Raw genomic sequence first — 26,453 nt, 5'->3', positions numbered from 1 at the left:
TCATCCGCTATCAAGTACTCTGCCAGGAAGGGGGGGTGCGAGCTAGATCTTCGTCCCTCTCTCTCTCTCTCTCCCTCTCTCTCTCTCTCTCCCTCTCTCTCTCTCTCTCCCTCTCTCTCTCTCTAAATAGTCCCGGTTTCTGTGGACTCATGTAGCTGCGTAAGGGCCTACCAGCCTGCTGGAATGAACTAATACACAAGTACATACTTATATCTATTGCTTCCTCGAGTACATATATCTCCACCTAGGTACTACACATTGGAGTGGATGACAGCATCCTATGTAAGTCAGTCCCGCTCAGTTCCTCAGTATAAGCACATCCACGCCCGACTATTCCCTCTCATTTGCACATTGCCGAGTTGAGACAATGGCAAGAGTAACGTGGAACTAGGGGCGTTGGACAGTACAAGAAACCAACCAAGGCCAAGAAACAATGAAAGCCATGTATGTAAACGGGGGCACCGCGAGACCGCGGGCCGGGAATTCTTTCGCTAGTCGGCCAGTTACCCCGACCCGCGCGGAGAAAGAGCCCCTCCCCCAAGCCCGAGCCGAGGGACGACGCATGTTTGGTTTATTTTTGTTTTGTATCGGGGCCGACACTACTAGGCATGTACATATGTCGGATGTGAGACGAGACAAGCAGCAGTAAGCAGCAGTAAGCAGAGACGCCATCACCCAACAGATCTACGAATGTAGTCCAGGATGCACAACCAATTGCCGTGTAAATTCTCCGTCGCGGTATGACTGCATCTGATCTGGAACCCCCTTCACGTTTCGTTTTCCTTCACCTATTCTTTCTACGAGCATGCCCCTGTACCTCGTCTTGAAAGGCCGGTTAGCAGCAAAGCCAAGCTTTTCGCAGCCCTGCTCCCCTAACCCCCAGACCCGAACAAGCAGGAGCCAGGCAGCCAGCAGTGGTATGTATGCGTGAAAGAACCGCCCTGCGGTCATAGTCAATTGCCATGATAAAATGCCATTTGCCACTAGCTGGCCGATGGGCAGCAGCTCCTTGCCCCAAATATCTACCTCTGCATCCATCCCTATCTCACTACGATGCAGTCCCGCCGTTGTTGGGGCGGACTGGGCTAGCAGCGATGTGATGGAGGGGCAGACAGGGCAGAAGAAGAAGAAGAAGGGTGCTTGCTAGGAAGCTGTAGCTGGGTGTGCGATCGACATTCCGTTCGCGGGCCGATCGACTGCCACATACGGACTGGCACCGTTGAAAATCTGCAAGGCAGCTAACTCCCTAGGAGTCCCTAGTATTCCTGGGAGTAGGGTTTCGACACCAACAACGAAGTTGAGTTGCTGCTAGATAGATCCAGACCGTCCGAACATATCGAATTCCCCGAATACTAGCCAGCTAACTAAACTGCAAGTGACGGAGCGAAAGAAACCGACGGCCGGCCAGAGGTCGGGAACCCGTTCAAAGTGGTCTTGTCCACTGTTGTCGTTTGGGTAGTCGGTCATTAGTTTCTTACCCGCAACTTGTTCGACAAGTGTCACGTCACACATACACAGTGTGCGCCTAATCTCAACTGCAAGCTTCCAAGTCGGAAATAGTCATGGCTCGATTGTTTTGTTCGGCTGCACAGCTAGAAGCAAATAAGCAGCTTGGAAACTGATGATGCACATGTAAATCGTCCTATGCTGTGCAAGGTTGGATCGATGCTGGCCTGGCAGAAGGCCTAGAGCCTACCTACGTTTGGGCAGCTTCGATCTCCATTGCTCCTTCTGCCGCATATGACGTCTATCCGTCATGCTGTCGTCAATCTCACACCGAAACCACCCGTTTATTTGTTGATTTCTGCTAAAAAAAAACCCCCCCATGCTCTGTGCACGTATGCTGTATGCTACATCAGGTCCCGCGCCGTTCCTAGATGATCCCATCCAGCACCAGCACCAGCGGCAAGGAGGAAAGGCCGTTGAAATGACTTACATGAGGTAGGAACAGCCTGTCCCTGATGGTGGTGGCTCAATTCTTAACCGTGGTGGTGTGTACCGCGCTCACTCGCTCTATGTACCACTGTACGCTGCAGAGTGGTGCTAGCCTGCTTGGACTCGACCACGGACAGCCAAGCTAGCCTGCTAGCAGACTAGAGATCAGAAGGTTCGTGGAGGGGTGGAGCCCCATGGCCGTGGTCCCACCCACGCCCCGGCTGCATGACCGCCGTAGTAGGCAAGATTAGCAGCGGCGGCTTGCACGGAACAGCAACGATCCAAAGAGTGCTGGGTACTTGGGACGAGAGGGTTGTGAGTTTTGCTGGGTGTCGAGAAAGATGAAAAAGGGAGTTGCCAGTCGGATGCGGTGTACTAGTCGCAGAGACAGCCATCAGAATAGTGGTAGAAGACGGCACTTGAAAAGTCGAGACTTCGGCTATTGTGTGTACAACCAGAGTCAGCTGAGGGCTGGCATCCGATACGATGCAATAGGACACGGGTGGGCCTCTCCGGGTGAACCAGGTCCTTGTCGGTGCAGGCCTACCACTTTGTATGATATGGTGTGTAAGCATAGGTTAAGTGAAGTGCTGCACTTTGCAAAAGTTACGCTGTTGCTGCAACGTACTGCTTCCTGTCGTGATATAGGTCAATCAATCCGGCTCTCCTTCGCAATGCATGCAGCGATGTCAGTATTGCCCTTCGACCCCCAGAAAACATACTACAATGCATGGTAGGTTACCATTCATGGCCGCAACGAGGCAACTACTCCAGGCCACTTATGCAGGGAAATGGACTGCCAACGTCATCAGCAGCGTGAAGCAGTTCATGAGAAGGTGTCGAGCCACTTTAGCGATGGGCAGCCTGGTTGGTCAGTTGTTTCCTGTCAACTCGCTAATATGGGCGAGAAGATATCCCGAGCGTGGCGAGTAACACACCTTAAAGACGCCCCTGCTATGCATCTCGAATGCACCAAAGCCGCCAACGTCGTTTTCTTAACCTTCCGGAGGTACATGGTTGTTTCATAATGCAACGTTCATACTGTGTGTGCCTTGTTCATCTGCATGCTAATTAGCCAATCGCAAGTGGTCACACTTAAACACCGAGATGTCGATTTCACTCCAGGACACATGAAGCGGACGGATGGATGCAGCGAACTTGTCGATGGGCTTTCGACGTGACGATGGCCACTTCACCGAGTGCCTAGCCTGATGATGGTTGGGGAGTCGGCTTGCGTTGGGGCTGCTCTTGTGAAACTTTTGAGTGCTATGTTTGCGCAGGCAAAGTCAGGACGTTGATGATCAGCATCGTGCTTTTCTAGAACTCTTCAATGCCTGCAGGCGTTCAGCGCTCGGGTGCAGCAAATAGCATCGGCTTACTGTCACGACAGAAGCTAGAGCATCGTCGAAACACCTGTCGTGTAACATCGATTGAGGTTTATTCCAAGTGGCATTATCTTGGGAAACCCCGGAAATCACAAAGTTTAGGGGCCCAACTTGTCGCGACCTGATGCTCGATGCTTTGGTTCGTGCTTCCTATGCCAAGATGCCCAAGTGCACAAGCTACTCGTTTGACCTGCTATTCCGCATGCTAAGTCCTAATGCCGTTCCGTCCCCTGGACCGCCATTGGCGAATCACCGATGCCTGGCCTTGCAGGCTCGGTTCGACTGAACTACATACATGCGACAGTTCCGGGCTACTTGACACCAACAGTAACCCACATGAGATGCTCGGATGAATTGTTGGGTGAACTGCCGATGCAGGCCCGGTGGATGATGCACAAAAGAAAGTCTGCGCACAAGATGAATAGTGGTCCGTCCATCTTGCAAGGGATATTCGTGCGCGGCGACGGGCGATCGGCCTTCAAAGCCAAATCAGACGTTTCCAGAGTTCCCCGAAATGACCACTCTACAGTACTGCTAGTAGCATGGGGCTCAGACACGAACATGATGCCAAGTCGAATTTGCTTTTGCGAATTGTAGTGTGTGTGTGGGTTGGTGTTGGCATCCAGGATCTCGAAGTTCTGGGTTGCTGGTCACTCGCCAGTCCCCTTGATGAGATCGGCATCCCTCAAATGGACGTCAGCTGAGGCAGTGAAAATGCAGCAATGTGGGCCGCCTAGCTCGGAGGAGCAGAGTCTGGGGAAGACAGGGATGTCTTGCCTGCATGGCCATCCTGGGAATCTCTTGCGCAAAGAGGCCGCTGTTTTTTCCTAATCAAGCAGCATGGTCGGTCCGCGGTTTGGCATCTTTTGAAGACGCGCATGTCGAACGACACAGACCGAAGGTTTCGAACATGGCGCAGCGTTATTTGATGACTGTTGCAGAGGTTGTCGCCACCGTTGAGCCCTCATCTCAAGCTGCAGAGAGGAGCTGCGCATGGTGCCAGTGGCATGAGGGATGTGCCCTTGAGCGAAGAAGTTCTGATGATCCTGGATGCCAGAAATTGAAATATATGCTTTCAGGCTTGTCGACGTGCCTGCCAGATTCGTAGTAGCATTGGCACACGATCGCAATTCGTCCGATGCGGAAAATTTGCCCGGCAGTGTCCTCGCAGGGTGACCGCCAGAAACATCGCCGCAGAATGGGATGAACAGCCGCTTATTATGACATGCATTCGGCTTCTCTGCAGGCCCTGCTCGCTACTGAGAGAGCCGGAGCACGCACGCATCAGTGCAAACTCTTGTCAGTATGTTGAAAGTCACGTCAAGAACCGGCATTCGAGGCTTTGCATGGGTTTCGTTTCCGGGTTCTGTGGCCACGCACACATGAGGCTAGGAACAACCCAGTACAGTGTGCAGATCGTCTGGCGCTTTCATGTAGGTATGTGATCTGAGATTTATGTAGCTAGGTTCCATTGGTGACGAGGAAGGGCGATGGTGTGCTGGGTGGCAGTGGGTGCGGGCTCGTTGCCGTCATCTCTTCGGTCGGCGTTGTGGCCGTAGACGGCATGGGCTGAGCTGTAGCATTGGGGAAGCCATTGAATCTAATAGGACAGGTTGATTCGCGTCCACGTGAATGGATTGGCTGTTGTATGGATAATATCCGTATCAACAAGACGTGATGTAATTTGGGGGTTCAAGACGATCCGTCTCCATTTTCGACATGACATGTTGGGGAATTTTGGAGAAGGTCGCTGCTTCCCCCATCCGAGGCTTGTTGGAGTTTCAATGGCATATCCGGCACCGGCAAAGAATGGGAAAGCACGTTTTGTTGCTGGCCAACCCACTGGACCTGTTTGCCGTACCTACTTCCGTGTTGCAGCAAAACCCATTTGCTGCTGTCGGGATCGTCACCTGTTCATTGGATTTACTAGACGAACGGTTTCGCATTCAAACTTGATGCGCACTTCACGCGCTCTATGTATCTATGCCTTGAACTGAATCGCCAAACAAAACAACAAATTCGGAACCAAGACAGCAAACCCAATTAGCCTCGGGACACAGCCCTAGCTACAGTAGGAGGATGGCCATGGCTGATGGCTGGTGTGGTGTGAAGGGAGCTTGTTAGTGCTACGAGGTCGGTAGGCTACTGGGCAGGGTTCCTGGCTGTACCTTCGAAACTCTTGTCCGACCTTTCCCCAGATTGTCTCGCTCGCTCCGTTCAATGGGTGCGCTGTGCGTTATCCCGCATCCAGCTGGGATTGGGGGTTGGGGAAGTCGGGATTGGCGGGCATGTCCGTCCTGCTCACAGGACATTCATTCATTCAAATATCCATGGGAGGCAGGTCGCACAGGAAAGCAGAGCATGTTACCTTCAGTGTGCAGACGTATGATCCCCATCAATGCAGTAAGACTGTAGATATCCTCCCTGGCTCGTGTTTCGTCCATCTTTCTCAACCTACAGCACCTAACCAACCTATTCTCGCTTCGACCAAGAGCGCCACCAGGTGTGTCCGAATGTGGAACTGCGCCAAATTAATTGCAGTGTCGTATAGGCAATGCGGGTGAATTTGTTTCCGTTCACTCAAAAGCCCAGATACATATATGCAACCTGTCACTCACTCGGTTTACCGGTCCCGTAATAAGAGCATGAGTTTAGACTGTTAGAGCATGGGGCGGGGGAGGATGACGCGCTCGTGCATCTCATCTGAACAGCTCAGACGTGAGCGATCGGACTGAGTCGCATCGAACCAATGCGAGTTGTTCCCGTCTGGTTACAATAGAGGGAGTCGTTCGCCATTCGCATGGCGGCATTTCCAACGAACCCAAGCCAATAGTTGTGCAGCCAGGGCCAGGCTCGCCAGGAGGGCGTACATGAGAGCCCATGGAGTCCGTTCATGTAGCCGGCCCCAAACAGCCCCTTGAGCCGTTGGTAGCCCCCCGTGCCCGTGCTTGCTGTCACATATCAAGTACCTACATGATGTAGAACGTTGGATCGGGACAATGCTCGGCTGCAAAATCCCGAGAACCGATGTCACGATGGGCATTTACAGTAAGCTACAACAATAACCTGCCTGCCTTGCCTACTAACCGATACCCAGATAAAATATCTCGGAGACGCTATCTGTCCATCTTGATTTCATGAAATGTTGAGTCTCCAGTAATTGAGGCTATGCTTTGGGCCAGAGACCAAGACCAGAGTAGAACGTCCGGCATACATATCCTGATAATGGCAGATGGCCCACAGGCTAGATCCGTCTTGTGGGTAGCCGTCAAAAAGCCAGAAAGCCAGACTCGCCAGAGACCAGAACGAGCATGTAAGTCATGCTACTATTTGCTGCCTTGGCCGTCTCCGCCAGTAAGATGAAGGAGCAGTGCCGGGGTCGCCTGCAGCTGGTAGATTGCATCCCGCCTGCGGCACGGTTCTCTTCTAGCCACGCCATGCCTGCAATGTAGCATTTCTGCGTTGAGTGAATTGTCCAAGTAGATCACTGATCATCATCAATGTAACGACGGTTAGCCCAGAGCTTCGGCCAGGCTCTGGCCCTTCCTCGCGTGTGCCGAATAGCTTAAGCACACGTGCCGAAGGAGACCACAGCTGGGTAGAGACGCTCATTGTTCATCCATAGCTACATGTCGATATCGTAATTGCTGGCTGAAACGCGCCTAATTCCTTCGGTGAAGAGGACGATCCCCAAGCCACCGACTTGCTGACATGCAACACCGACACGTTCGAGGCTCATCATCATATGTAGTGGTAAGTTGTGGCAGTGGGGCACGCCGGACCAGCAGAGGCTGCGATACGCCGAGCTTCCTGAATCCGTCAAACCAACCTGAGCCTTTGAAACAGAAGGATCCATTATGGTACATGACATTCATTCGCAGTCGGCGCCAAGCGCACCCATGTAGCTACCTACTTTATGTATGCATGTACATGCCACTGTGCTGGCCTGCCTTCACCAAAATGCAAATCAGCACCGGTGGTTGGTTGTCGTATTAATAGCTCAATCCAGGGTCTGGCTCTGGCTCGCTGACGCTAACGGAAATCCAAGATTGTGCAAAGATCGACATGCTCACTCGTAATCCAGTGCGAGACAAGTTAGGGCAACCGGGCTTGATTTACGTCAGCTCTTTGTCAACAGTCAACGCCCGTCAGACAGACGGATATCTCAGTGTGATACTGGCAAAAGAAAATGGTAGGCAACGAGGCAACAACTGCACTTTTATCTATCCTCTGCCGTCTATTTCTGCAGGGGCTGCCGTGGCTGCCGTGTGGCTCACATCGAGCCAATGAGAGGCCGAGGGTGTTATTGAGCTACTGCCCAGTCTTGCCCTGCTACTTACAGTACTGCTACTGCCATTTGACGATAGTCTTGATATGGCACACCATAACTGTCGATAGTATACCACCTAAGTACTTAGACGGCGCCGGAGTGTGCACAAACCAGAAGGCCGACGGTTCGCGTATCTGCCCCGATCGTCTTCGTCGCCCACTTGACATCAAGCTTGAAAAAAAAAGTTGGGCTCTTTCAATCCGCCAGCCAGCCGCCCTTCTGCCAGCTTCTGGTGTCTGGTCCGCAATACTGGACCTCGGCCACTCCCTACCACCATACCAAAAGATAATCCACGCCGCCTGCTCCCCAATGAAGTGTGGCCGATTCACTACCGATTCACATCTTTGCACTTTGAAGGCTAGTCCCATCGGGTGTATGATTTGGCCTCGATATGATGTCGCCGGGCCATCCTTCTTCGGGTGACTTTCGGTCTTTGGTCTTTGCGTGGCAGGGCCCATACGGCCCTACATACATACCACCATACCACCCTCCTACTCTAGCGACTTGCTTCTCGCCAAATACTTGCTACATAGCCCATGGACTAGAAGCCGGGAAAGAAAGCGACAGTAACGTACGTACCGTACCTGCACACCGGTTGCCAAGACATACTGATATCACGCAACTCGTGGTGATCACGTAGCTCGTAGTCGACAGACAGACCGTGGGGCAACCGTCCAGATATGGATGGATGGATGGATGGATGCGACGACATCCGCCACAATCCGTAGTAAAGCCGGTCTGCTCTGCTGCTGCTGCTGGAGTCTGGAGTCTGGCTCGACCCGATATGAATCCCAGATTACACGGAACATCTGCCAACTATAGAGAAACGGGCATGGCGCAGAAAGCAGGAATGCAGGCCTTGCAGCAGGACCAGGAGGCCAGAGGGGCCACACCGGAAAGGATGCGACGAGGACGGTGGACAAGCCCACCACACCTTTTTCACCATGCAGCCTTGGCGGACCAGTCACATCCCACCTTCAGGAATTGCCCCTCCAAGGGTCCTCGCTTTTTCTCAATTCCATTGTTCATGATACCAGTGCCAGGCCTCTCCCCTGGCTCTGCCAAAGAGTAAAAGTACCTAGACTACCGTATCGATAGGCATTGCGAGCGCCGGTGCTGGCGAATTGACCCAATCCCACGTTGCAAATAAGCTTCTCGATTTCTCGATCTATCTGGGATCATGGTTCATACGAGACACCGCCTTTTGCGCCCTTCTGAGCTTTCGCAGAGTCTCCCGTCGCCCAATGTACCCATCAAATGCTATAAGCGGGGAGGGATATCAGGAAATCCGAAATAGTGAAACGCACTTAGGAAAGCAGCAGCACAAGAGTAGCAGAGCAGTTTTTATTACAAAGCACATCGGAGCCGCGACGTAATAAGGGCCAGGGTCGGTCGAAGCTACTGTATGCAGCTGCGTACCTACTTGGGGGGCATGGGCATGGGCATGGCCGTCGAGGGCGTAGATGGCCCATGGGAAACGAGATTGGAAACCTGGGAGCTTTCGGGCGCTCTCGTTCGTCGGCTCATGCGTCTCGCTCGTGGATTGACTTTGGGCCTAGGGCAGAGAGCCAGAGCCCGCCCGATGTACGCGCCGAGCAGGTAGAGTCTACCCTGCGCGAGCGGCGTCCTTGTGACCAAAAATCCTACTCCACTATGGATAGCCTCCGATGAACCCTGGCGAGAGCCAGTCAGCGTGCGTCTTGGGCACGCGGCTATGAGAATCTGGGAGCGGAATCCCCTGTCGGTCACTCTGTTTTCCAGGCTGCGTCCCTGGCTCGACGGGCTCTAGAGACGTCAGTCCTGAGGCAGAAAGTACAAGTACGACACGACTAAGGTAACTCTCGCTGGCACCAAAAAGAGGAACCCAACCTCACGACCGACCACTCACGCACACATGTACATCCCAATTGCCTACCTAGCCGGGGGGCCCAGTTCGCCTGCCAAAACGTATGTACATGTAGTAATGTACCCTCGCAAGCTGCTCACTTGCCTGCATCTGGAAACAAGCCGGCTATGTGTATTGTCGCAAGTGGTAATAATAGTAGCAGCAGCAGCAGCAGCAGTGGAAGAAAGATATGACGGATATCTCTGTTATGGTTTTGCTCGGGTGCTATTCTATGGAGGATAGGGATGTGCAGGTGGGAAAAGCGTCGCACTGTGGCACTGCCTGGCCTCCCATGTCCATGTCCATGCCTATGTACATGTATCCATGCCATGCCATGCCAGTTTGATGCCATGCACAGATGGAAAAGGCTGGTGGTGCTGCAGCATTAGGCCTAGTCGAATGGGAATGTCATCCAACACCAGACAGACACCAGACCAGACCAGACAGGCCCTTCTTCGGGGTGCCAATAGTGTAGTAGTGCGTTATGTATGTAGGTGTATGTATGTATGTATGTGTGCGTATGAGTGTGCGAGTGAATGTGTGTGTGTGTGTGTGTGTGCCTCTCGTCTTCTTTCTTCCAGCCGAGCTCTCTCTTGTGGCGGAACGACGGACTCAACCTATCTACATACCTACATACTCTGTTCTGGCTTCTACAAACTCCCGACCTTCAAACCAAACATTTTGCTCTGTTCTCCCCCGTTCCCTCCAGAGCCATTACCTTCCCTCCTTCCCGCCTGGCTGGAATCGAAGCAAGAGTCAGAGCGAAACAAAACGAGGCGAACCGAATTGTACCGAATTGATAAGCCGTGTCCCACCAGTTCACCGACGATAGGCACTGCGCCAATTACAACCCAACTACTCGAGCCCGAGCCCGTCACCCTCTCCAGTTAACTTGTAGTTGCTACCTACTGCTGCTACCTGTCCGTCCTAGCTACTTTTTCCCGAGCTGCTACTTACTACTGCTGCTGCTACTTGCCTGCCTGCCTGGTCTGGCTCCTCCGTCCGGCCATTCACGTACCGAGCATTGTCCCAGGCTGTGGCTACAGTCTCACTTTGAGTGGGAATAGAAGCTGAGAGAGCGCGAAAGTAAAAAGGGTCAGAGAGAGAGAGAGAAAGTCAGAGCCGAGAACAAGAAGAAAGAGGGTCCAATCTCTCTTCCTTTCCCGTGTTGTCACCACACGTACATCCACGCAACGCAGTACCTACCTACATCCATCCATCCTACCACACGTACACGCAGACGCAGACGCAGACGCAACTCACATACATACAAACTCCCTCAGACAACAGAGGGACCCAGAAGCCCGAAAGCCAGAGCCACAGTCCAGCGCCAGATCCAAGCCAGAGAGTGCTGCATCCATTGTTGCCAGGGAGCGTCCAGCGTCCGGTGTGTGAGAGAGTGTGAGCGTGAGAGTCTGAGAGAACTGGGGCCCAAATACACCCCCCGCCACAGCCCACCACTCTCGGCCCTTTCATCCCACTTTCCAAAACGCTCAAAGTCAACTTTACCTGCCAACTTACTCACAGCTCTTCCGCTCAATTATTCGATCTGCCCCTCGATTGATTCGAGTCACAAAACGACCTCAAAAGAGTCGAGTTTGGGGAATACAGCTTAGACAACACCGCCCACCCGCAAAACCAACAAAACAAGCTTCACCCAAGATTCCTCTCTTCCGGTCGTCATGTCCAATCCTTCTCCTCCTGCCGCCCCGGCCGAGAATGCTGTCACCAACGAGGGTATGGAGCCATTTCCCGTCTGTTCCCTTATCTGCCTGCCCGAGAGAGTTGCCCCTCACTAGAGCTTCATCCCACCACCCACCACCACCCACCACTGCTACTGCCCAGCCACCACACCACTGCCTGCCACCACGCTGCCACCGTTGCCGGGAACGACGAACCTGTCGTCAGTCCGCAACGCGACGCAAGCAATGCACTCCCTCCCAGTCCCAATTTAAGCTTGATTGAAACTCTCTTGCCTGGGCTATTTGCTCCCTCCCGCCGCCAACGATGACTGACTAGAATCCAATTGTGAAGCTTCGACAATCACGGTGAACACGGCCAAGGCGACCGCCAACAACTTCCCGCCGCCCAAGACCGACAAGCCGCGCCCTCACACCTGCCAGACCTGCCAACGTGCATTCGCCCGTCTCGAGCACTTGAAGCGACACGAGCGCTCCCACACCAAAGAGAAGCCCTTTGAGTGCCCGGAATGCACGCGATGTTTTGCCCGTCGCGACCTCCTGCTCCGACACCAGCAGAAGCTGCATCAAACAACCACGCCTTCGTCGCGACCGAGGAATCGTCGCGAGAGCGCCAGCGGTGCTACTACGACCCAGAGCCGGGCCCGTAAGAACAGTGTCGCTAGCACGGCTACAACGGCGACCACTGCTGCTGGCGGCAACTCGTCTCATGTGCGGCCTCGTGCAAACACAATAAGCCATGTTGATGGCAGCCACATGTCCATGATTGCTCAGGCCAATGCGAACGTGGCCAGAAGCCATGCGCAGCCTACACACAGCCGGCATGCTAGCCTGGTGGGCTTCCCCCAGCACCATAGTATTGACCAGGCCTTTGGCGGCATGTCGTCCGTAATGGGACATCGCGGTATTCACCACGGCCTGCCCAAGCTGGAAACCCATGGTATCAACAACCTGGACTTCAATACGGCCCTGAGGACGGCTCCCCCTCTGCAGTTCGGGCAAGAGTTCGACTTCGAAGGCCTCCTCTTCGGGGGCCCTGGATCCTCCACCATCAACCCCAACGCCCTTCATTATAGCGAGTCTCCCCATTCCATGGCCATGGACCCAACCTCGCCCTTTGGCAATGGACTAGCTGATGTACCAACGAGCCAGCATCTCGATGACACCTTTGATTGGCTTACGGGCTTTGAGCAAAACATGTCATTCAGCAACCCAAATGATAACGCCGTGGATGGCTCGTCGCCGTCCGCTATGAGCACCACGAGCCAGAGCGGAATAAGCGACGTCATGCTGGATGGGTCCAACCACCACCCGGTCGTAACCACATCTTCGAGCTCCATCTGGCAGCCTGCGGTGAGCATGGGACCTCCCATGAACCCCTTTAGTATGGACATGAACGGCTCCGTCTTCCCCGACCTCATGACTGGCGCTCCCGTATCGCCGCAGCCTCCCCACAAGACCATGAACGACGTATACTTCTCCACGCCGCCGCCCTCCATGAGCTCACTCAGTCCGTCGCTCGTGCCGGGCCTCAACACGCAGAACCTCAGCCAGACCATGAACTTTGGCACCGGCCCAGAAACACCAACCTCGATGAATGGCACTCATCAAGGCCCATCTCCAGTGAGTACCATCACTGACACCACGAGGGCAGCCATCGTGCATGCACTATCACAATGCGCACCCTTCGGTGGTCGAAAGTATTCCTTCACCACGCCAAACACCCCGCTATCCCCCCAATATCAGGCGAACACGGACAACGTTCCGGAGTATGCCCGGAGCCTCCCTAGCACCCATGAGCTGCAACGATATGTCGGGAGTTACCTCCGCTTTTTCCACCCCCATCTACCTTTCCTACATGTACCCACCTTATCCTTTGACGTACCATCTCAGCCTTCCAGCGGCAGGACTAACACTGTCGGAGGCAGCGGATGCTTGATTTTATCCATGGCAGCGATCGGTGCCTTGTATGAGAAGGAGCACACGCAATCCAGGGAGTTATTCGAAATGGGCAAAAAAATGATACAATTATATCTTGAAGAACGACGAAAAGCCGACGTCCGAAAGGCAGATTTCCGCCGGACCCCAATGTCGGACCATGGTTCACAAAATACGGAAAATGCGGCCCACACCCCGGTTTGGCTGGTGCAGGCTATGTTACTCAATGTCATCTATGGGCACAATAGTGGTGATAAGACGGCCAGCGATATCGCTTCCACCCATTCTGCAGCTTTGGTCAGTCTCGCCCAAGCGGCCGGTTTATTCCGCCAGATGAGGCTCGAGACGGCCGAGAGCCACGACATGCAGATGGGTGACACGGAGGGCAGTTGGGGCGGGATCAAGCCCGAGTCCGAGGAGCAGGCTGAGTGGTTGAGGTGGAAAACCGTCGAGGAACGCAAACGAACTCTCTACGTGATCTTTATCCTCTCCAGTCTCCTAGTGTCCGGATACAACCATGCCCCTGCCTTAACAAACTCGGAGATTCTCCAGGATCTGCCATGCGACGAGGAGTTCTTTGCCGCTGAAAGTACCGCCGCGTTCCAATTGAAAGGCGGTGTTAGGGCAGCCGGCCACAACCGCATGACGTTCCACGAGGCCCTTGGTGAGCTTTTGCGCACAAATGAAAAGCAGCAGAAGCTTGCGCTTCACAGTACGGGCCAGCCGTTCGGTTCCATGGTCAATTTGGATGACATCCCTAAAAGCGAATTGAAGCCAAGTACGTTTGGCTGCTTGATCCTGATAAATGCTTTGCACAATTACATTTGGGAGACGAGGCAGCGACATCATAACAAAGTGTGGACAAATGAAGAAACCGAAAAAATGCACCGTCACATTGAACCCGCCCTGAAGGCCTGGCAGGCGGCTTGGGCGAGCAACCCCCACCACAGTCTCGAGCGGCCCAACCCGTTTGGCATGGGACCACTGTCGGCTGATGCTATCCCGCTCCTAGATCTTGCCTATGTTCGCCTGTTTGTGAATCTGTCGCGCTCCAAGGAGAAGTTCTGGCAGCGGGACTGGGATGGCTTGGCCGAGGAGCTCTCTCGCGGGAATGAGATTGTCCAGCATGCCGAGCATTCGCCTGAGTCTAACAACGACTCGCTCAACGAGACCTCGGACGCCTCTGCGACTAGCTCGGTCTTCATCGATTCGCCGCCAACACAGTCGTCCTCGCCCGATTTCTCAACCGCCAAGTTTCCTCCGCCAATGCCCGCGCCCCAGCGACGCCAATCTCAAATTTCCAGCCACGCCATCTCGAAGCGTGAGAAGCACCTTCGCAAGGCCGCTTTCTATGCCGCTGATTCTCTCGCCATGGCGGACAAACTCGGCGTGACACTGGCAGACTTTACCAGCAGGGAGTTGCCCATGCAATCTGCCATGTGCGCCTTCGACTGCGCTCAGGTCTTGGCCGAATGGGTGGCCACTCTACAGGATCGCGTAGGACGCTACCTGGGTATCATTGGGCAAGACGAGGTCGACTTATCCCAGGTACCAGCAATCATGCTACTTGAGGACGAAGATATGAAGCTGCTTTCCAAGGTTCAGGAGGTGTTGGCCAGTGCCGAGATGAAAGTGAACTTGGACCTCGTCAGTGGCAATGTGAGCAGTGGCATGGTGCAGATGGACGACCACAACGGATATGCGGCCAAGGTTCTTCGGTTGACGGCTTACATGCTTGATAAGTCCGCCGTGTGGCCCAGTAAGTTATTTCCGCTTTTGGTTGCCGGATCGGCCTTTCTGCGTTGACTTGTATCGACTAACCAGGCAATAGTTACCCATCTCATGGCACGTTGCCTTGAAACCCATTCGAATCACATGAGGGCCCGAGCCGAAAAGTCAGTGCTGTCAAGCGAGTAATTGCCGGATGCTTAGCATGGCGAGGCTTATCGTGCCTCGTCATCGTCGCCCCCTTGTTCGCCCTTCATGCGCATAGACTGCATTCATGCGACACGCTTTTAAGCTTCTGATGGTTGCGTTGTTGAAGCGGCCCGGGACATAGTGCCTGAAGCAGCTGGGCATCATCGGTACCCGAGTACGATCCCAGAATGGCCGAGCCTTCGAAATGTGTCCCGCCAACCACAGCAGCCTGGCTACGTTGCCGCGGACGCTGCCACCTTTGGGATTGCCACATTTACGAGCTTTCCGCCTCCGCTATGCAACGATGTCGGCACATTCGCTCCCTCCTCGGACTTCCCGAATTGGTTTCACGTCCGGAAACGATTGGCATTCACCACTGTTGTTGCACTTTCGCATATCTGACGAGAGAAGATCTCCGTGACGGATTATGTGCTGGGAGCTCTCATCACTGAGCCTGCAAGCGACGCTTGCCACATCGACCACAGATTCAAAACGCTACGCCGGGCAGTCTGCCTCCCGCCAGTCTGATGGAACACGATTTTATGACCTACAATGGTCGGCATACTTGCTTGTGCACAGGCGAAAACCCTTGCAGGCACCATTCGAACGCCACTGGCGAGCAGCCGCTCTGTCGAGCCAGTCCATGATACATGTGAACAATGACCAAAAACAAAACGAAACAAAACGATTCCCATGATGGACATTTATGAATCGAAAAAACAACCCTATTTCAATTAACGATATCCTGATGAAAGAAACGCTTTCTGCGCGTGATGCTAGGGCTCAAAAGGGGGACTGGGTTTCTCTAACGGTCGCAACTGGGATGGGACTTTTCAATGTCTATTCGGGCTTGCGCCAATGAGTAAAGCTAAGGAGGGAACATGGCTTGTAGAACATACTTGCTTATCGAGTATTGCTAGCCATGACTGCTTGAGCTTGGGAACATTCTGTAGGTAGGTTGGGCTGGGTTGGGTTAGGTTATGAAGGGTTAGTTCAAACTTCCCATGTCTTCACGGACCGGTTTCCAATCAAAACAAAAAGAATAAAATAAAGTCTCATGGAACTATACGACTCTTGGCTCTCATTATTGTTCTTGCCCGCCAACATGTTGCCGCCGCCGCTGCTCGTGGTTGCACTGACCTCCCTGCTGACGAGAATTCCTCCTCTGCACTTTCGGCTTGCCTCGGACGGCTGCATCGGCCCCAACTCATAGGAAACGGACGACGGCCCCGGTCCTGTCCCCATCCCCACTCTCGCCCTCCGTAGTACGTGCTGCGGCCGTCGCCCCCGTGCCGCCGCCCAAGCCCGAGCGCGACGACGTCTTCTCGGCGAAGTACTGGGAGGGGCGCGAGGGTGTGGAATGGGAGGAAGATGCTGTGTGTTGTGGTGAGGGGTTTGGTGGTTAGCATGGGAGATCAAGGGGGTGGGAGGGAGAGAGGGATGGACATGGGACTGGTTGGTAAAGGGGCTGGCTTGGTCGGTATATCCAGGAGAGAGGGGCAGTGGTGTAAGAGGATGCTGGATGATTACTCACAATGGCGGGCCAATGTATTGCACCAGACCATAGTTGTAGAGGTTCTGCTCAGGCATGGCTTCGAAGTCATCGAGGGCCGGACCCCATTTCGTTTCTGGTAGCGTTCTTCGCCAGTCTCTGTGTCAGTAGGATGGAACTTCTCCCTATGTAGACGTGAGGGGTGAGGACTTACTTACGGATGATGGTGCAAACAGCGTAGCCACAGCCGAGTATCTGCATGACGGGTGGGTGTCAGTGATGATGTTACTGATTAACTCGGGATAGCTTTCCCATTGGGTGCGAGAATTGATTTGCCCAAGTTACGAAAATGGTCCAGTCGTCTTCCAGTGAATCCAATCCTCTCTGTCAGTGGATGTGTAACTTCGTAGTAGATGTCTTCTTTCCAGGCGTGAACAGCCTTACTGGTACCGACAAACCTGAGGAGAAAGAATCGCACATCAGCCCTCAAAAGTACGACGAGGAGCGAGGCGGTGGAAAACACAATGGAGATGGCCGTGATCTTGGGTCCGTCGTTTCGGACGTCATTGTTGGTTTTCCATGTCCAAGCCACGGTATGTACATTTATAGTATTAGTAGAAGTTTCTTAGAAATTACTGATTACGTAATATAAATTAATTAAGGGCTAAGTGTTAATATACACAGTTCGCATAATTTTATTACTTATAAATGTAAATAACTTTAGCTATATCCTTTCTTCTTAGCCCTTAAGCTTAACCCAGGTGTTTGCTTTAGCACTCGCTAATGCCGTATCGATATGCAATTTTCCCCACGAGAGCCAAGCTTTGGCTTACCTTCGCAATCTTAGCCTAAAAAGACGCCACTTGAGATTTGGACGTATGATAAACGTGGAACATAAAGTAGGCAACTTCTCGAGGCCTCAGCTGATCTGGTGTGGCGCTCATGTTAATGATTCAAGCTGTTGGGCGGCGGCCAAGATCGTGCAGAAGCAGGACGACATAGGGGCTGGCTGGCCCTTTATCTAATCAGCCATGTCAATGTCAATAGTCGTTCAAGCAAGGCAAGCATGTAGGCAGTGGTATGTAGTGTAACATCCATACATGACAAGCAAACAGTTCTTCAGTGTTACGCCCCCGCAAGAGGCTGGTACCCCTCTCTTAGGGATCGTGTTACAAAAGTCCTCATACTCCTGGAGAACGATCATCCTTGCCTGGAGTATACACGCCAATTTGACTGATAGCCAATACTTATATCCCTTGCGTCGCTGCCAGAGAACTCTTCCTATCTAGCATGAAGGTCTTAAGTATCCCATCGTGCGCTGTGGCCCTTGGCATTGCTGCTACCGCCACCCTGGCTCATCATGCCTTTCCCACCGGCGGTGACTCGGCCGCATCGCTCTGTAAGTGCTTCCCTGGCGAAGCCTGCTGGCCCTCTGCTGCAGATTGGTCCAGCCTCAACGCAACCGTCGGCGGTCGCCTCATCCAGACGGTGCCCCTGGGAGCCCCTTGCCACGACCCGAGCTACGACGAAGCCACGTGCGAGAGTCTGCGGAGCCAATGGCAGTGGGAGACAATCCAGTAAGTCTTGTCTGTTTTCCCAGACTACCAATTCAGTTGGTTAGCCACTAAGAGGAGGAACGAGCAGAAAGAAGAACGGGGAGATGTATGTATGCTTATGATGATGAACAATATCATGACCCAATAAATAGCATGGAATCGTCTTCGTCGGTCATGACCCCCCTCTTCGCCAACCAAAGCTGCGACCCCTTCCAGCCCCGGGCCCGCCCCTGCGAGCTCGGCAACTACGTCCGCTACGCCGTCGACGCGACCGGCGCCGACGACGTACGGGCCGCCATCGCGTTCGCGCAGAGCCGCAACGTCCGCTTCGTGACCCGTAACACGGGCCACGACTTCCTGGGCCGGTCCACGGGCGCCGGCGCGCTCGCTGTCTGGACTCACCACCTGAAGAACATCGAGTTCCTTGAATGGTCCGATGACGCCTACCAAGGCCCGGCGGTGAGACTTGGCGCGGGCGTCCAGGGGGTACGAGATCCTGCGCGCGGCGCGTGATCGCGGCCTGGTCGTGGTCGGGGGCGAGTGTACCACCGTCGGCATCGCCGGGGGTTACACACAGGGCGGCGGCCACTCGGCCCTCAGCACCAATTTCGGACTTTCGGCTGATAACGTGCTGTCCTGGGAGGTGGTCACAGCCGACGGCGAGCTGCGGACCGCCAGCAGAACGGAGGAGGCGGACCTCTACTGGGCCCTCGGCGGAGGCGGCGGCAGCACGTTTGGTGTTGTCGTATCAGTGACTGCCAAGGCGTTCCCGGACGCCGTTGTCAGTGGTGCGACGTTGTCATTCGACACAGCCGATAATGGCCACTCGACCGAGAGCTTGTACGCGGGGATCGACGCCTTCCACGAGGCGCTGCCGGCCATGGTAGATGCCGGGACCATGGTGGTCTCCGTTTTTAACACGAGCTCCTTCTCCATCATGTCCTTGACGGCGTACAATAAGACGCAAGAGGACGTGCAGGGCATATTGGAGCCATTCGAGTCCGCCCTCGAGTCTTTGGGGGTTAATTACACGGCTGCTTTCACCGTAAGCTAAGCATTCTACCTCTTTGATTCATTTCAGTAACCGAGGGAAGCGGGAGAGTGGTGGTGGCAACGTCCCGTGTTCATCCATGTGAAGAAGCTAACGTCCAGTTTCCTTCTTCCTTTTCCTCCCTCGGCAGCAATCGGATACGTACCACGACCACATCGATACGTACTTCGGCCCCCTGCCGCAAGGCATCGTCCAGGTCGGCATCTGGCATTACGGCGCCCGCCTGATCCCCGCGCTGTCGTCGTCAACGACGCCAAAACCAATAACAACCACAGTCTATCCGACGCGTGGCGCTTCGTCATTGAGCAGGGAGCTACCTGGACCGGCGTCGCGACCGACGTGTCGTCGTTTGATGGTAGTGATAAGACAGGCGGCGGCGGCGGCGGCGGCAGTAACTCGGTCCATCCGGCCTGGCGCGATGCCCTCGTCCACGCGGTGCTGTATCTGCCTTGGTCTTTCGAGGCGCCCTGGGCCGATATGGTTGCGCTGCTGGATAAGATGACCGATGTTATCATACCGGCCATTGAGGCTGCCACGCCGGGCAGCGGAGCCTACGGTAAGTGTGCAGAGCAAAGCAAGTCCATCAGTTGCCTGTTGTCTCTCTTTCCACCGCGCGCAAGAGAGAGAGGGAAATGATAACTCGCTCCTCCTCACGTCCCGTGCCTAGCCTAGGCTCCTTCCTGCTGCTTGACACTGGCCATCGGGGTACTAAAATGTCTGCTTTTTGTGCTATATCTAGTCAACGAGGCCGATTGGAGACAGCCAAACTTCCAAGAGACGTTCTGGGGTACAAATTACCCCCGCCTGCTCGATATTAAGAAGAAGTATGACCCCGACGACTTCTTCTACGCCACCGTGGGGGTGGGGAGCGAGGTTTGGGTCGTTGACGAGGATGGTAGGATGTGTGCTGCCGCTGCAGGACCAAAGGCGTGGAAAAGTAAGGAATTTCTGTGAAAAGGAAGTCGGAGTCCGGTGAGACGGGAGGCCCTTCGCGTCTCTTGTTGGTCTTCATTTGATAATAAGATGCTTCGTCTGGGTTAGGAAGTTCGATCAGCCAATGCCCAAATGTTGCAAATGGGGCGAGCAAGTGCCAGCGAATAAGTTAGTCTACAGGCACATGAAGGTATACGATCAAGGTGCGAGTCACATTTACAAGTTGTCATTGATGTTGGGTATAATTGCAAGTTGCTATTCAATATGTGTATGTTGACCAGTCTAAGAGGTCCTAGCCAATTTGCACACCGGCTTGACAGTGTGTGTGTGGAGAAGGTATCATCAAAACCAAAACTCGAAAGTGAAAATCTTCCTCCCTCTCAATCTCATCTCAATTGCTCCAGAACCCCCCCCTAAACTCCAATCCGATGTGTGTATACGCATGGCCGCCCGTCCGCCCATACATACGTTTTTGAGAGATGGGTCATCCGTCAATCTGATAGGCAAGACGAGAGTCCAGCCACCAGAAGAAACAGCCTAGCCATTAGAAGTTCGCTCAGTCGTGCGGCTTCGCCTGCTCCTCCCGCAGCGCCTTCCGGAGCGCCTCGCGGTACTGGCTCTTGATCTCCCTCTTCTTGGCCGCGAGCCGGCTCCGCTCCGCGGCCTCCTGCGCGAGCTCCGTGATGCGGCGCTCGGTATAATAATCGTACCGCCACTTGCGGACGGGGCCGCACCCCTCGACGGGGTCCGTGTCGAAGGCCGGGTCGTGCAGCGCCTCGGGCGCGCACCCGTACGTCGCCGGGCACCCCGGGATCCGCAGCTTGAGCGTCTGCAGCTCGTAGTAGGGCCGCTGCCGGACCAGGACCCGGACCGCCTCGGCCTCGGCGGCCTGCTGCTGGCGGCACGCGGCGTTCAGGGCCTCGGCTTCTTTCGCCTTCTTTTGCTGCTGCTTCTTCGCTTTGGCCTTGGCGAGGTATTGCGTCAGCCAGTCGACGAAGCCTTCGTGCTTGACCACCTTGCCGAGGACGCTGGGGACTTTGTTGTTGGGAGGGGGCTTGCTGCTGGGCTCTCCAGTAGCAGACGGGACGGCAGCGGTTGCTTGCTGGCGGAGGAGTTTCTTCGTCTCCTTCTCCATCTCGCCGCCCTCCTGAGGTGGCTGTGATGGTGGAGGGTTGTATGCCGAAGGGTTGGGCTGCTCGAACCCCATCCAGGAGGTTGAGCGTTGCTGAACCAAGACCGGCCTTGTGATGGCAGCCTGAATGGCACGCGAGCCAACACGAGGGGCTGACTTGAGAATAGAGAAAGACATAGTGATGATTGTGGTTTGTTGTCAAGTGAAGAGGTCTGAGTGATGTTTCAGTTTAAGAGGCTCAATATCGACTTGTGTGAGAAGTGATTGGATATGTTTGTGAGTAGTTGTGGATGATGGTCGGTCTGAACTGCTGCGAGGAAATCGGCAGGAATAAATACCCTCTGTCCAGAGTTACCGGAGAAAGGTAAAGAGTCACAACATTAATTGAATGGTATGAGCCATCGGAAATAGGTAGCAGGCAGACATCATGGGACCCAGTAGGTTTATATAAACCCAGGTATGCGCCTGGTTGTATTCAATCTCTGAGCACTTTCGGTCTGTTTAGCATTAAAGGGGGGCCACGATTGAGTCACCAGTCACTTACACAACAACACAACACAGAAGTCGGGTTTCCCAAGCATTCCAGAAGGCTTTAAGTGGAAATGAAAGATAAAGAACAATCGCTATTGTGATGATGAAAAACAACTATGTGACAAAGAAGTTGACCATGGCAGGGAAACAAACAAGCAGAACACTCATGGGTATAGAGTTTCCGAACCCCGTGGAACCTGTTGCGCTACGCCAATCCAATAACCAAGTACCGCTGGAAGAATACCTGAATCTATACCCTTTGAAATCGCTGAAGAAGAAAAGATGAAAGGGAATAAAGCCGATCGTTGCTGCGCCGCTCCATGAATGAATGCCAAAACCCCAGGTTGCTCACTGAAGCCAAACCAACGAACGCCATCAGTCATTCAAGAAAGAAATAAAAGTGAAACCTATAACCTTCAGCTCTTAACGCCAGAGTACCGGAGGAACAGGCTGTCCAGGAAGTGCGAATGTCGGATCCCGTTAGGTCTGGCTTCGGCAAACGTATTGATGGCATTTTGGACGTCCATGCCCATGCGATCAACCAGGTAGCACACGATGAAATAGCCAGTCCGGTTGAATCCATAGTGACAGTGGACGCCGATGGCATACTCTTCCCATCCTTCGGCCTTGGCTCTGGCCTTTTGGTCTTCTCGAACGCGGTCAACCTACTACTGATTAGCTTGACATACCTTTGACAGACGTTGGATAACGTAGAATACTCACCATGGCGACGAAAGTTGCAACTTCTGCATCAGTGGGTGGAATCTTCGAGACAGTCGCGAACTTGTGGTACTTGATCCCGTGGTTCTCCAGTCCCAGAGCATCATAGACAGGATTGTCATGACTGATGTCGATGATGTCTTTGATGAGATTGCCATACTTGGGAACGAAGACTCTGGGCGAGTGATCCTCGTCGATCTCACGAAGCGTCTTCATCGCACGGAAGATACCGCAGATGGGCTCCGAGACGGGCTGGACTTTCTTCCACTTGGCCAGGTTCTTGACATCCCACTTGCCTTCACGCGAGAGGTACTGAAGCTGCCAGCCCAGGTCGAACCGCCCGGTGATGTTCTCAGACAGGAAGTTGCAGATCAAGCCCGACACGGTACGGACAGTCTTCGGCGTGTAAAGCAAGGCGTGGCCTGCCGGTCTCCCCAATATTTGCGATTTCACCACCTTCTTTGGCTGTAGTGGCTGTTCGGGCACTGCGGGCATAGCCGTCTGGGAATCGTCACGAGGGGGTCGAGGACTCTTCGTACGTCTCCTCGCCGACTCCGAGCTGCTCCCGCCGCCGTTCAAAGTCCTTGTCAGTAATAGTGCTAATGGATTTCGGCAGGGGCTGCTGGGCGGATGGTCGGCTGACGGCCGCCGTGGGCGAAGGGAGTTCCGCGGCGAAACCGCGGAAACGAATGGAAGCTGCTGGGGTGGAAGCATCGCCTTTTCCAAGACCTGCAAAATATGAGCGACATCGGTGGGTGGTGTCTGGTGGTCGCTCTCGCCCCCGATGAGGAAGACGGGGATGTTGAGCCCAGCCCACGTAGGCTCCCCGAACAGGCCGCCGACAAGTTCTCCGTCAACGGTGGTCGTAGGAAGCAGACCCCAGGCCACTCGCCGGAAGACCGCCGTGCGGCTCTGCCTGTTAAAGCGTAATTGGAGCTCGCGAGACGGGAGGTCGGCCTCGGGCCCGACGAATCGAGTGACACTGGCACTGTACGGCCCGCCACGTTGATCCCACATCCTGTACAGGCTGAAAAGCCATGTGGGAACCCAGAGCAGCCTGCGGAGGGTTCTGTGGCCTTTTGGATAGCTCGCCACTGGACAGATGCCCACGACGCCGATCACGTGGGGAGAAATCGTGCGGTGCGGTCCGTACGTGTTGGCCAGCCGCGCGGCCAGCGCGCTGCCCATACTATGGGCGATCAGGACGACCTTTTGCCCGCGCGCGCGGTCGCGGTGCTGCTCGATGACGAGCTCCAGCAGCTCGGCCAGGGCCGGCACCGAGTAGGCGGCCCACGACTTGGGCGCGAACCCGGAGAGGCCGCAGCCGGGCAGGTCGATGGCGAGGCACGAGGCGTTGTTGGAGAGGCTGGCCAGTAGCGGCTGGAACTGGGCCATGCTGCCGCCCAGGCCGTGCAGGAAGACGAGAAGGGGCAGCGGCGCCGGGTCCGAGGGCAGCTCCTCGGCTTTGGGGTGCGCGCGGTAGAAGACGCGGATCTCCGGGTAGGTGAAGCGGCTCGTCTGGAACGACTTCATCTCGGAGTGCTCACGCAGGAGCTTGGGGTCCTCATCTGCGTGGTTGGGACTCTCCATTGTGTCTTACTGGCTGCGAGCGAGTTAGTTGGGAGCTCCGGTCATTGGCGTCTGTGAGGCCTGAGACTTACCTTGGATGAGACTGTTTGAGATGCTGGTTGCAGGTGCATTGAATATTGCGCAATAGCTCTCTTGGGCGGCGGCCAGGTCTTGCGATGCGGTAGTTAATGGTGTTGTTGAGTGCAGGATGAGATTCTCTGCCCAACGGACGGCAAAGAAGTTTGGGTTTCTCCCGCAGGCCGTCCCGGCTGGGTCGAAGCTTCTGCCCGTGGGGGGGGACCCTTCTCTGTTTTTGATTAAATCCGGTCAGCTACGACGGTGTCTGACGCATCATCGTGGAAGTGACCGGCGATGACAGGCAGTGTATGCGCTTGCACCAATTGCCACTTATGTATGGTTCTTACCTAAGTAATGTAATCTAGTGTGTACAAATCGGTGCAATCGCGAGATTCCCGATATGACGTAACGATGTGATTGGGTCAACCCGACTCAGGCAGCTCCGTTTTGCTCGAGTTCGGGAATTATGCAGAAGCACATGCTTACCTTAAGCAGCAGCAACTGTCCAGCGATCATAGATAAGGTGTAGTTGCATTGAATCAATCACATCTTGGAACGTTCTTTCCACTGGATATAAGTACATAGTTGTCCACTAGTTATATTGACTAATTGGATAGTCCGGCTGGCCGTGCATTCATGGCAAGTACTAAGAAGTAGGCATTGTACGAAGAAAAAAAGCAGCGCTTTCGCCATCAAGACATTGCATGTGGGAGGATATTGACATGCAGGACTTGCTTGTGGTTTCCTAGAACCAAGTAGGTGATGATCACATACACGATCTGACCAATGATCTGATCCAAACTTGACGGAGAAGGGGACGGATGCAAGAATTATTGACGTGCAACTGCAACGATAGAGCTTGGGGGTAATGTCACAAAGATTTGCATCAGCCGAAATCGACCTTACCACCAACCATCCTGCACGTGGTCGGTAGGACTACATCGCCCAGGCGGTGAACAACTGGAGCCGTATTCCTTTTTGGCTTGATATCATGCGTACAGTGTGGCATTATGGGCATAGTAAGCAGAAACCGGGACTCGTCGCTGCTTCATTGTCTGTTGCATGGGACTTGACGGACCTTTTCTCATAATCCACGAGTGTTTGACACAGTGATAGTATACTAGCTGTGCTTTCTCGGGCCTAGGCGTACCTATATCGCAGGTAAATTCCTGAAGCAACGGGTACTGCCACCCTATTCTTCCATCAATGCATTGCCCAATACCATGTAGAGACTGGACCTTGTAGTAGCCATGTTGACTTCTTCTTGTTATTGTTTTATTCGTGCGTGACATCCGGTTCGTCCCCCGTCCCGGCCCCGACCCCTTCCCGCCACCCAATGGGTATCAGCGCCGCCGCCACGTCGTCGACGCCGCGCTCCGTCGCCAGCAGGTTGAACTGCGCCGCCGCGTTCCGCGTGTCCAGCACCTCGACCCGCATCCCCAGCGCGCTGATGGCCCTGCGCAGCTCCGGGCTGATGGGCCGCATCTCGTGGCCCAGGCCGAGAACCAGCAGATCGGGCCGCGGCCAGATCACGCCCAGCAGGCCCAGCGTGCTGGCGTCGACGTCCCATTGGCCTTTTTTGTTCAGGAGGCGGAATTCTCGTCCCGGCCCTGGTTTGTTGTGATTGTTGGCAGAGGCGTTGGAGGATTTGGCTTCCCATGGCCGCCAGGAGAAGGCCTCGCCGCCCACTAGTAGAACTCCCGACCCGTCCGTCACGCGCGTCCCGTTGTTCAGTTGGAAGCCCGACCACATGCATATGTCGACGCTGGTCGAGGGCACGGGCGTGTTGCCCAGGACGTCGAGGGCGCCAAAGTCGGTCGGCGGGGGCTGGTCGCCGGGTTGCTGATTGTCGCTGCTGCTGCTTTTTCTGCTCCGTGTGGCGGATGTGTGGAAAGAACTCGTCGTCTTTATCGTCCAAGAACTGGGCGCGGCAGCGGCGACGACCCTTTGCGGCGACTGGATACTGCAAGGTCTCGTCGAGATGGAGGATGTGAACAACGCCGTCCGTGAGCTAGCCCCAGCGGCAGCTTGCCGCAGTCCGCTGGAGGCGAATGCGCCGGAAGACTGGCCGAGTGGTATTCTGCAGGCCATTGTGATGACTTTTCCGTAGCTACCGTCGCGATAGATTGAGCATTGTTTCGGGATCGAATACTACTGGGGGATTGATGTGTTCAGATACGAACTCGAACGGTCATAGAGATCGATTGGATTCGATATGCTGGGCCAGAAATTCGGTAGCTAGAACGTCATTAAAGAGCACCACATCCTAACCTAGCACTAAAAAAGAGGAATCAATTGATT

The 26,453-nt window shown here is 54.4% G+C and overlaps 6 protein-coding genes across 6 annotated transcripts; 2 read left to right on the top strand and 4 right to left on the bottom strand.

Moving 5' to 3' along the window:
• Positions 1–11,217: 11,217 nt before the first annotated feature.
• PG986_015124 (uncharacterized protein) lies at positions 11,218–15,492 on the top strand (the record flags this gene model as incomplete). Its single annotated transcript, XM_066851346.1, has 3 exons — positions 11,218–11,272; positions 11,570–14,932; positions 15,194–15,492. The coding sequence occupies 3 exons, from the start codon at positions 11,218–11,220 to the stop codon at positions 15,490–15,492; spliced, it is 3,717 nt and encodes a 1,238-aa protein (XP_066692435.1).
• An 805-nt stretch (positions 15,493–16,297) lies between these two features.
• On the bottom strand, positions 16,298–16,843 carry PG986_015123 (uncharacterized protein; the record flags this gene model as incomplete). Its single annotated transcript, XM_066851345.1, has 3 exons — positions 16,298–16,426; positions 16,648–16,718; positions 16,801–16,843. 3 exons carry the CDS (start codon positions 16,841–16,843, stop codon positions 16,298–16,300), a joined length of 243 nt encoding a protein of 80 aa, XP_066692434.1.
• A 1,029-nt stretch (positions 16,844–17,872) lies between these two features.
• PG986_015122 (uncharacterized protein) lies at positions 17,873–20,143 on the top strand (the record flags this gene model as incomplete). Its single annotated transcript, XM_066851344.1, has 7 exons — positions 17,873–17,981; positions 18,024–18,159; positions 18,291–18,569; positions 18,622–19,183; positions 19,320–19,426; positions 19,465–19,745; positions 19,929–20,143. 7 exons carry the CDS (start codon positions 17,873–17,875, stop codon positions 20,141–20,143), a joined length of 1,689 nt encoding a protein of 562 aa, XP_066692433.1.
• A 535-nt stretch (positions 20,144–20,678) lies between these two features.
• On the bottom strand, positions 20,679–21,431 carry PG986_015121 (uncharacterized protein; the record flags this gene model as incomplete). Its single annotated transcript, XM_066851343.1, has 1 exon — positions 20,679–21,431. The coding sequence occupies one exon, from the start codon at positions 21,429–21,431 to the stop codon at positions 20,679–20,681; it is 753 nt and encodes a 250-aa protein (XP_066692432.1).
• A 770-nt stretch (positions 21,432–22,201) lies between these two features.
• PG986_015120 (uncharacterized protein) lies at positions 22,202–24,095 on the bottom strand (the record flags this gene model as incomplete). The annotated part of the gene is made up of 2 exons (XM_066851342.1): positions 22,202–22,450; positions 22,509–24,095. 2 exons carry the CDS (start codon positions 24,093–24,095, stop codon positions 22,202–22,204), a joined length of 1,836 nt encoding a protein of 611 aa, XP_066692431.1.
• Positions 24,096–25,427: 1,332 nt separating this feature from the next.
• Positions 25,428–26,243, bottom strand: PG986_015119 (alkaline phosphatase; the record flags this gene model as incomplete). Its single annotated transcript, XM_066851341.1, has 1 exon — positions 25,428–26,243. One exon carries the CDS (start codon positions 26,241–26,243, stop codon positions 25,428–25,430), a length of 816 nt encoding a protein of 271 aa, XP_066692430.1.
• Positions 26,244–26,453: the final 210 nt, after the last annotated feature.

This window comes from Apiospora aurea, assembly GCF_038362705.1.
Source record: "Apiospora aurea strain CBS 24483 chromosome Unknown utg000011l_segment0_segment0, whole genome shotgun sequence".
Taxonomy (NCBI): domain Eukaryota; kingdom Fungi; phylum Ascomycota; class Sordariomycetes; order Amphisphaeriales; family Apiosporaceae; genus Apiospora; species Apiospora aurea.
The sequence above is the reverse complement of the archived record's forward strand: the minus strand, read 5'-3'. Positions and strand labels throughout refer to the sequence as shown.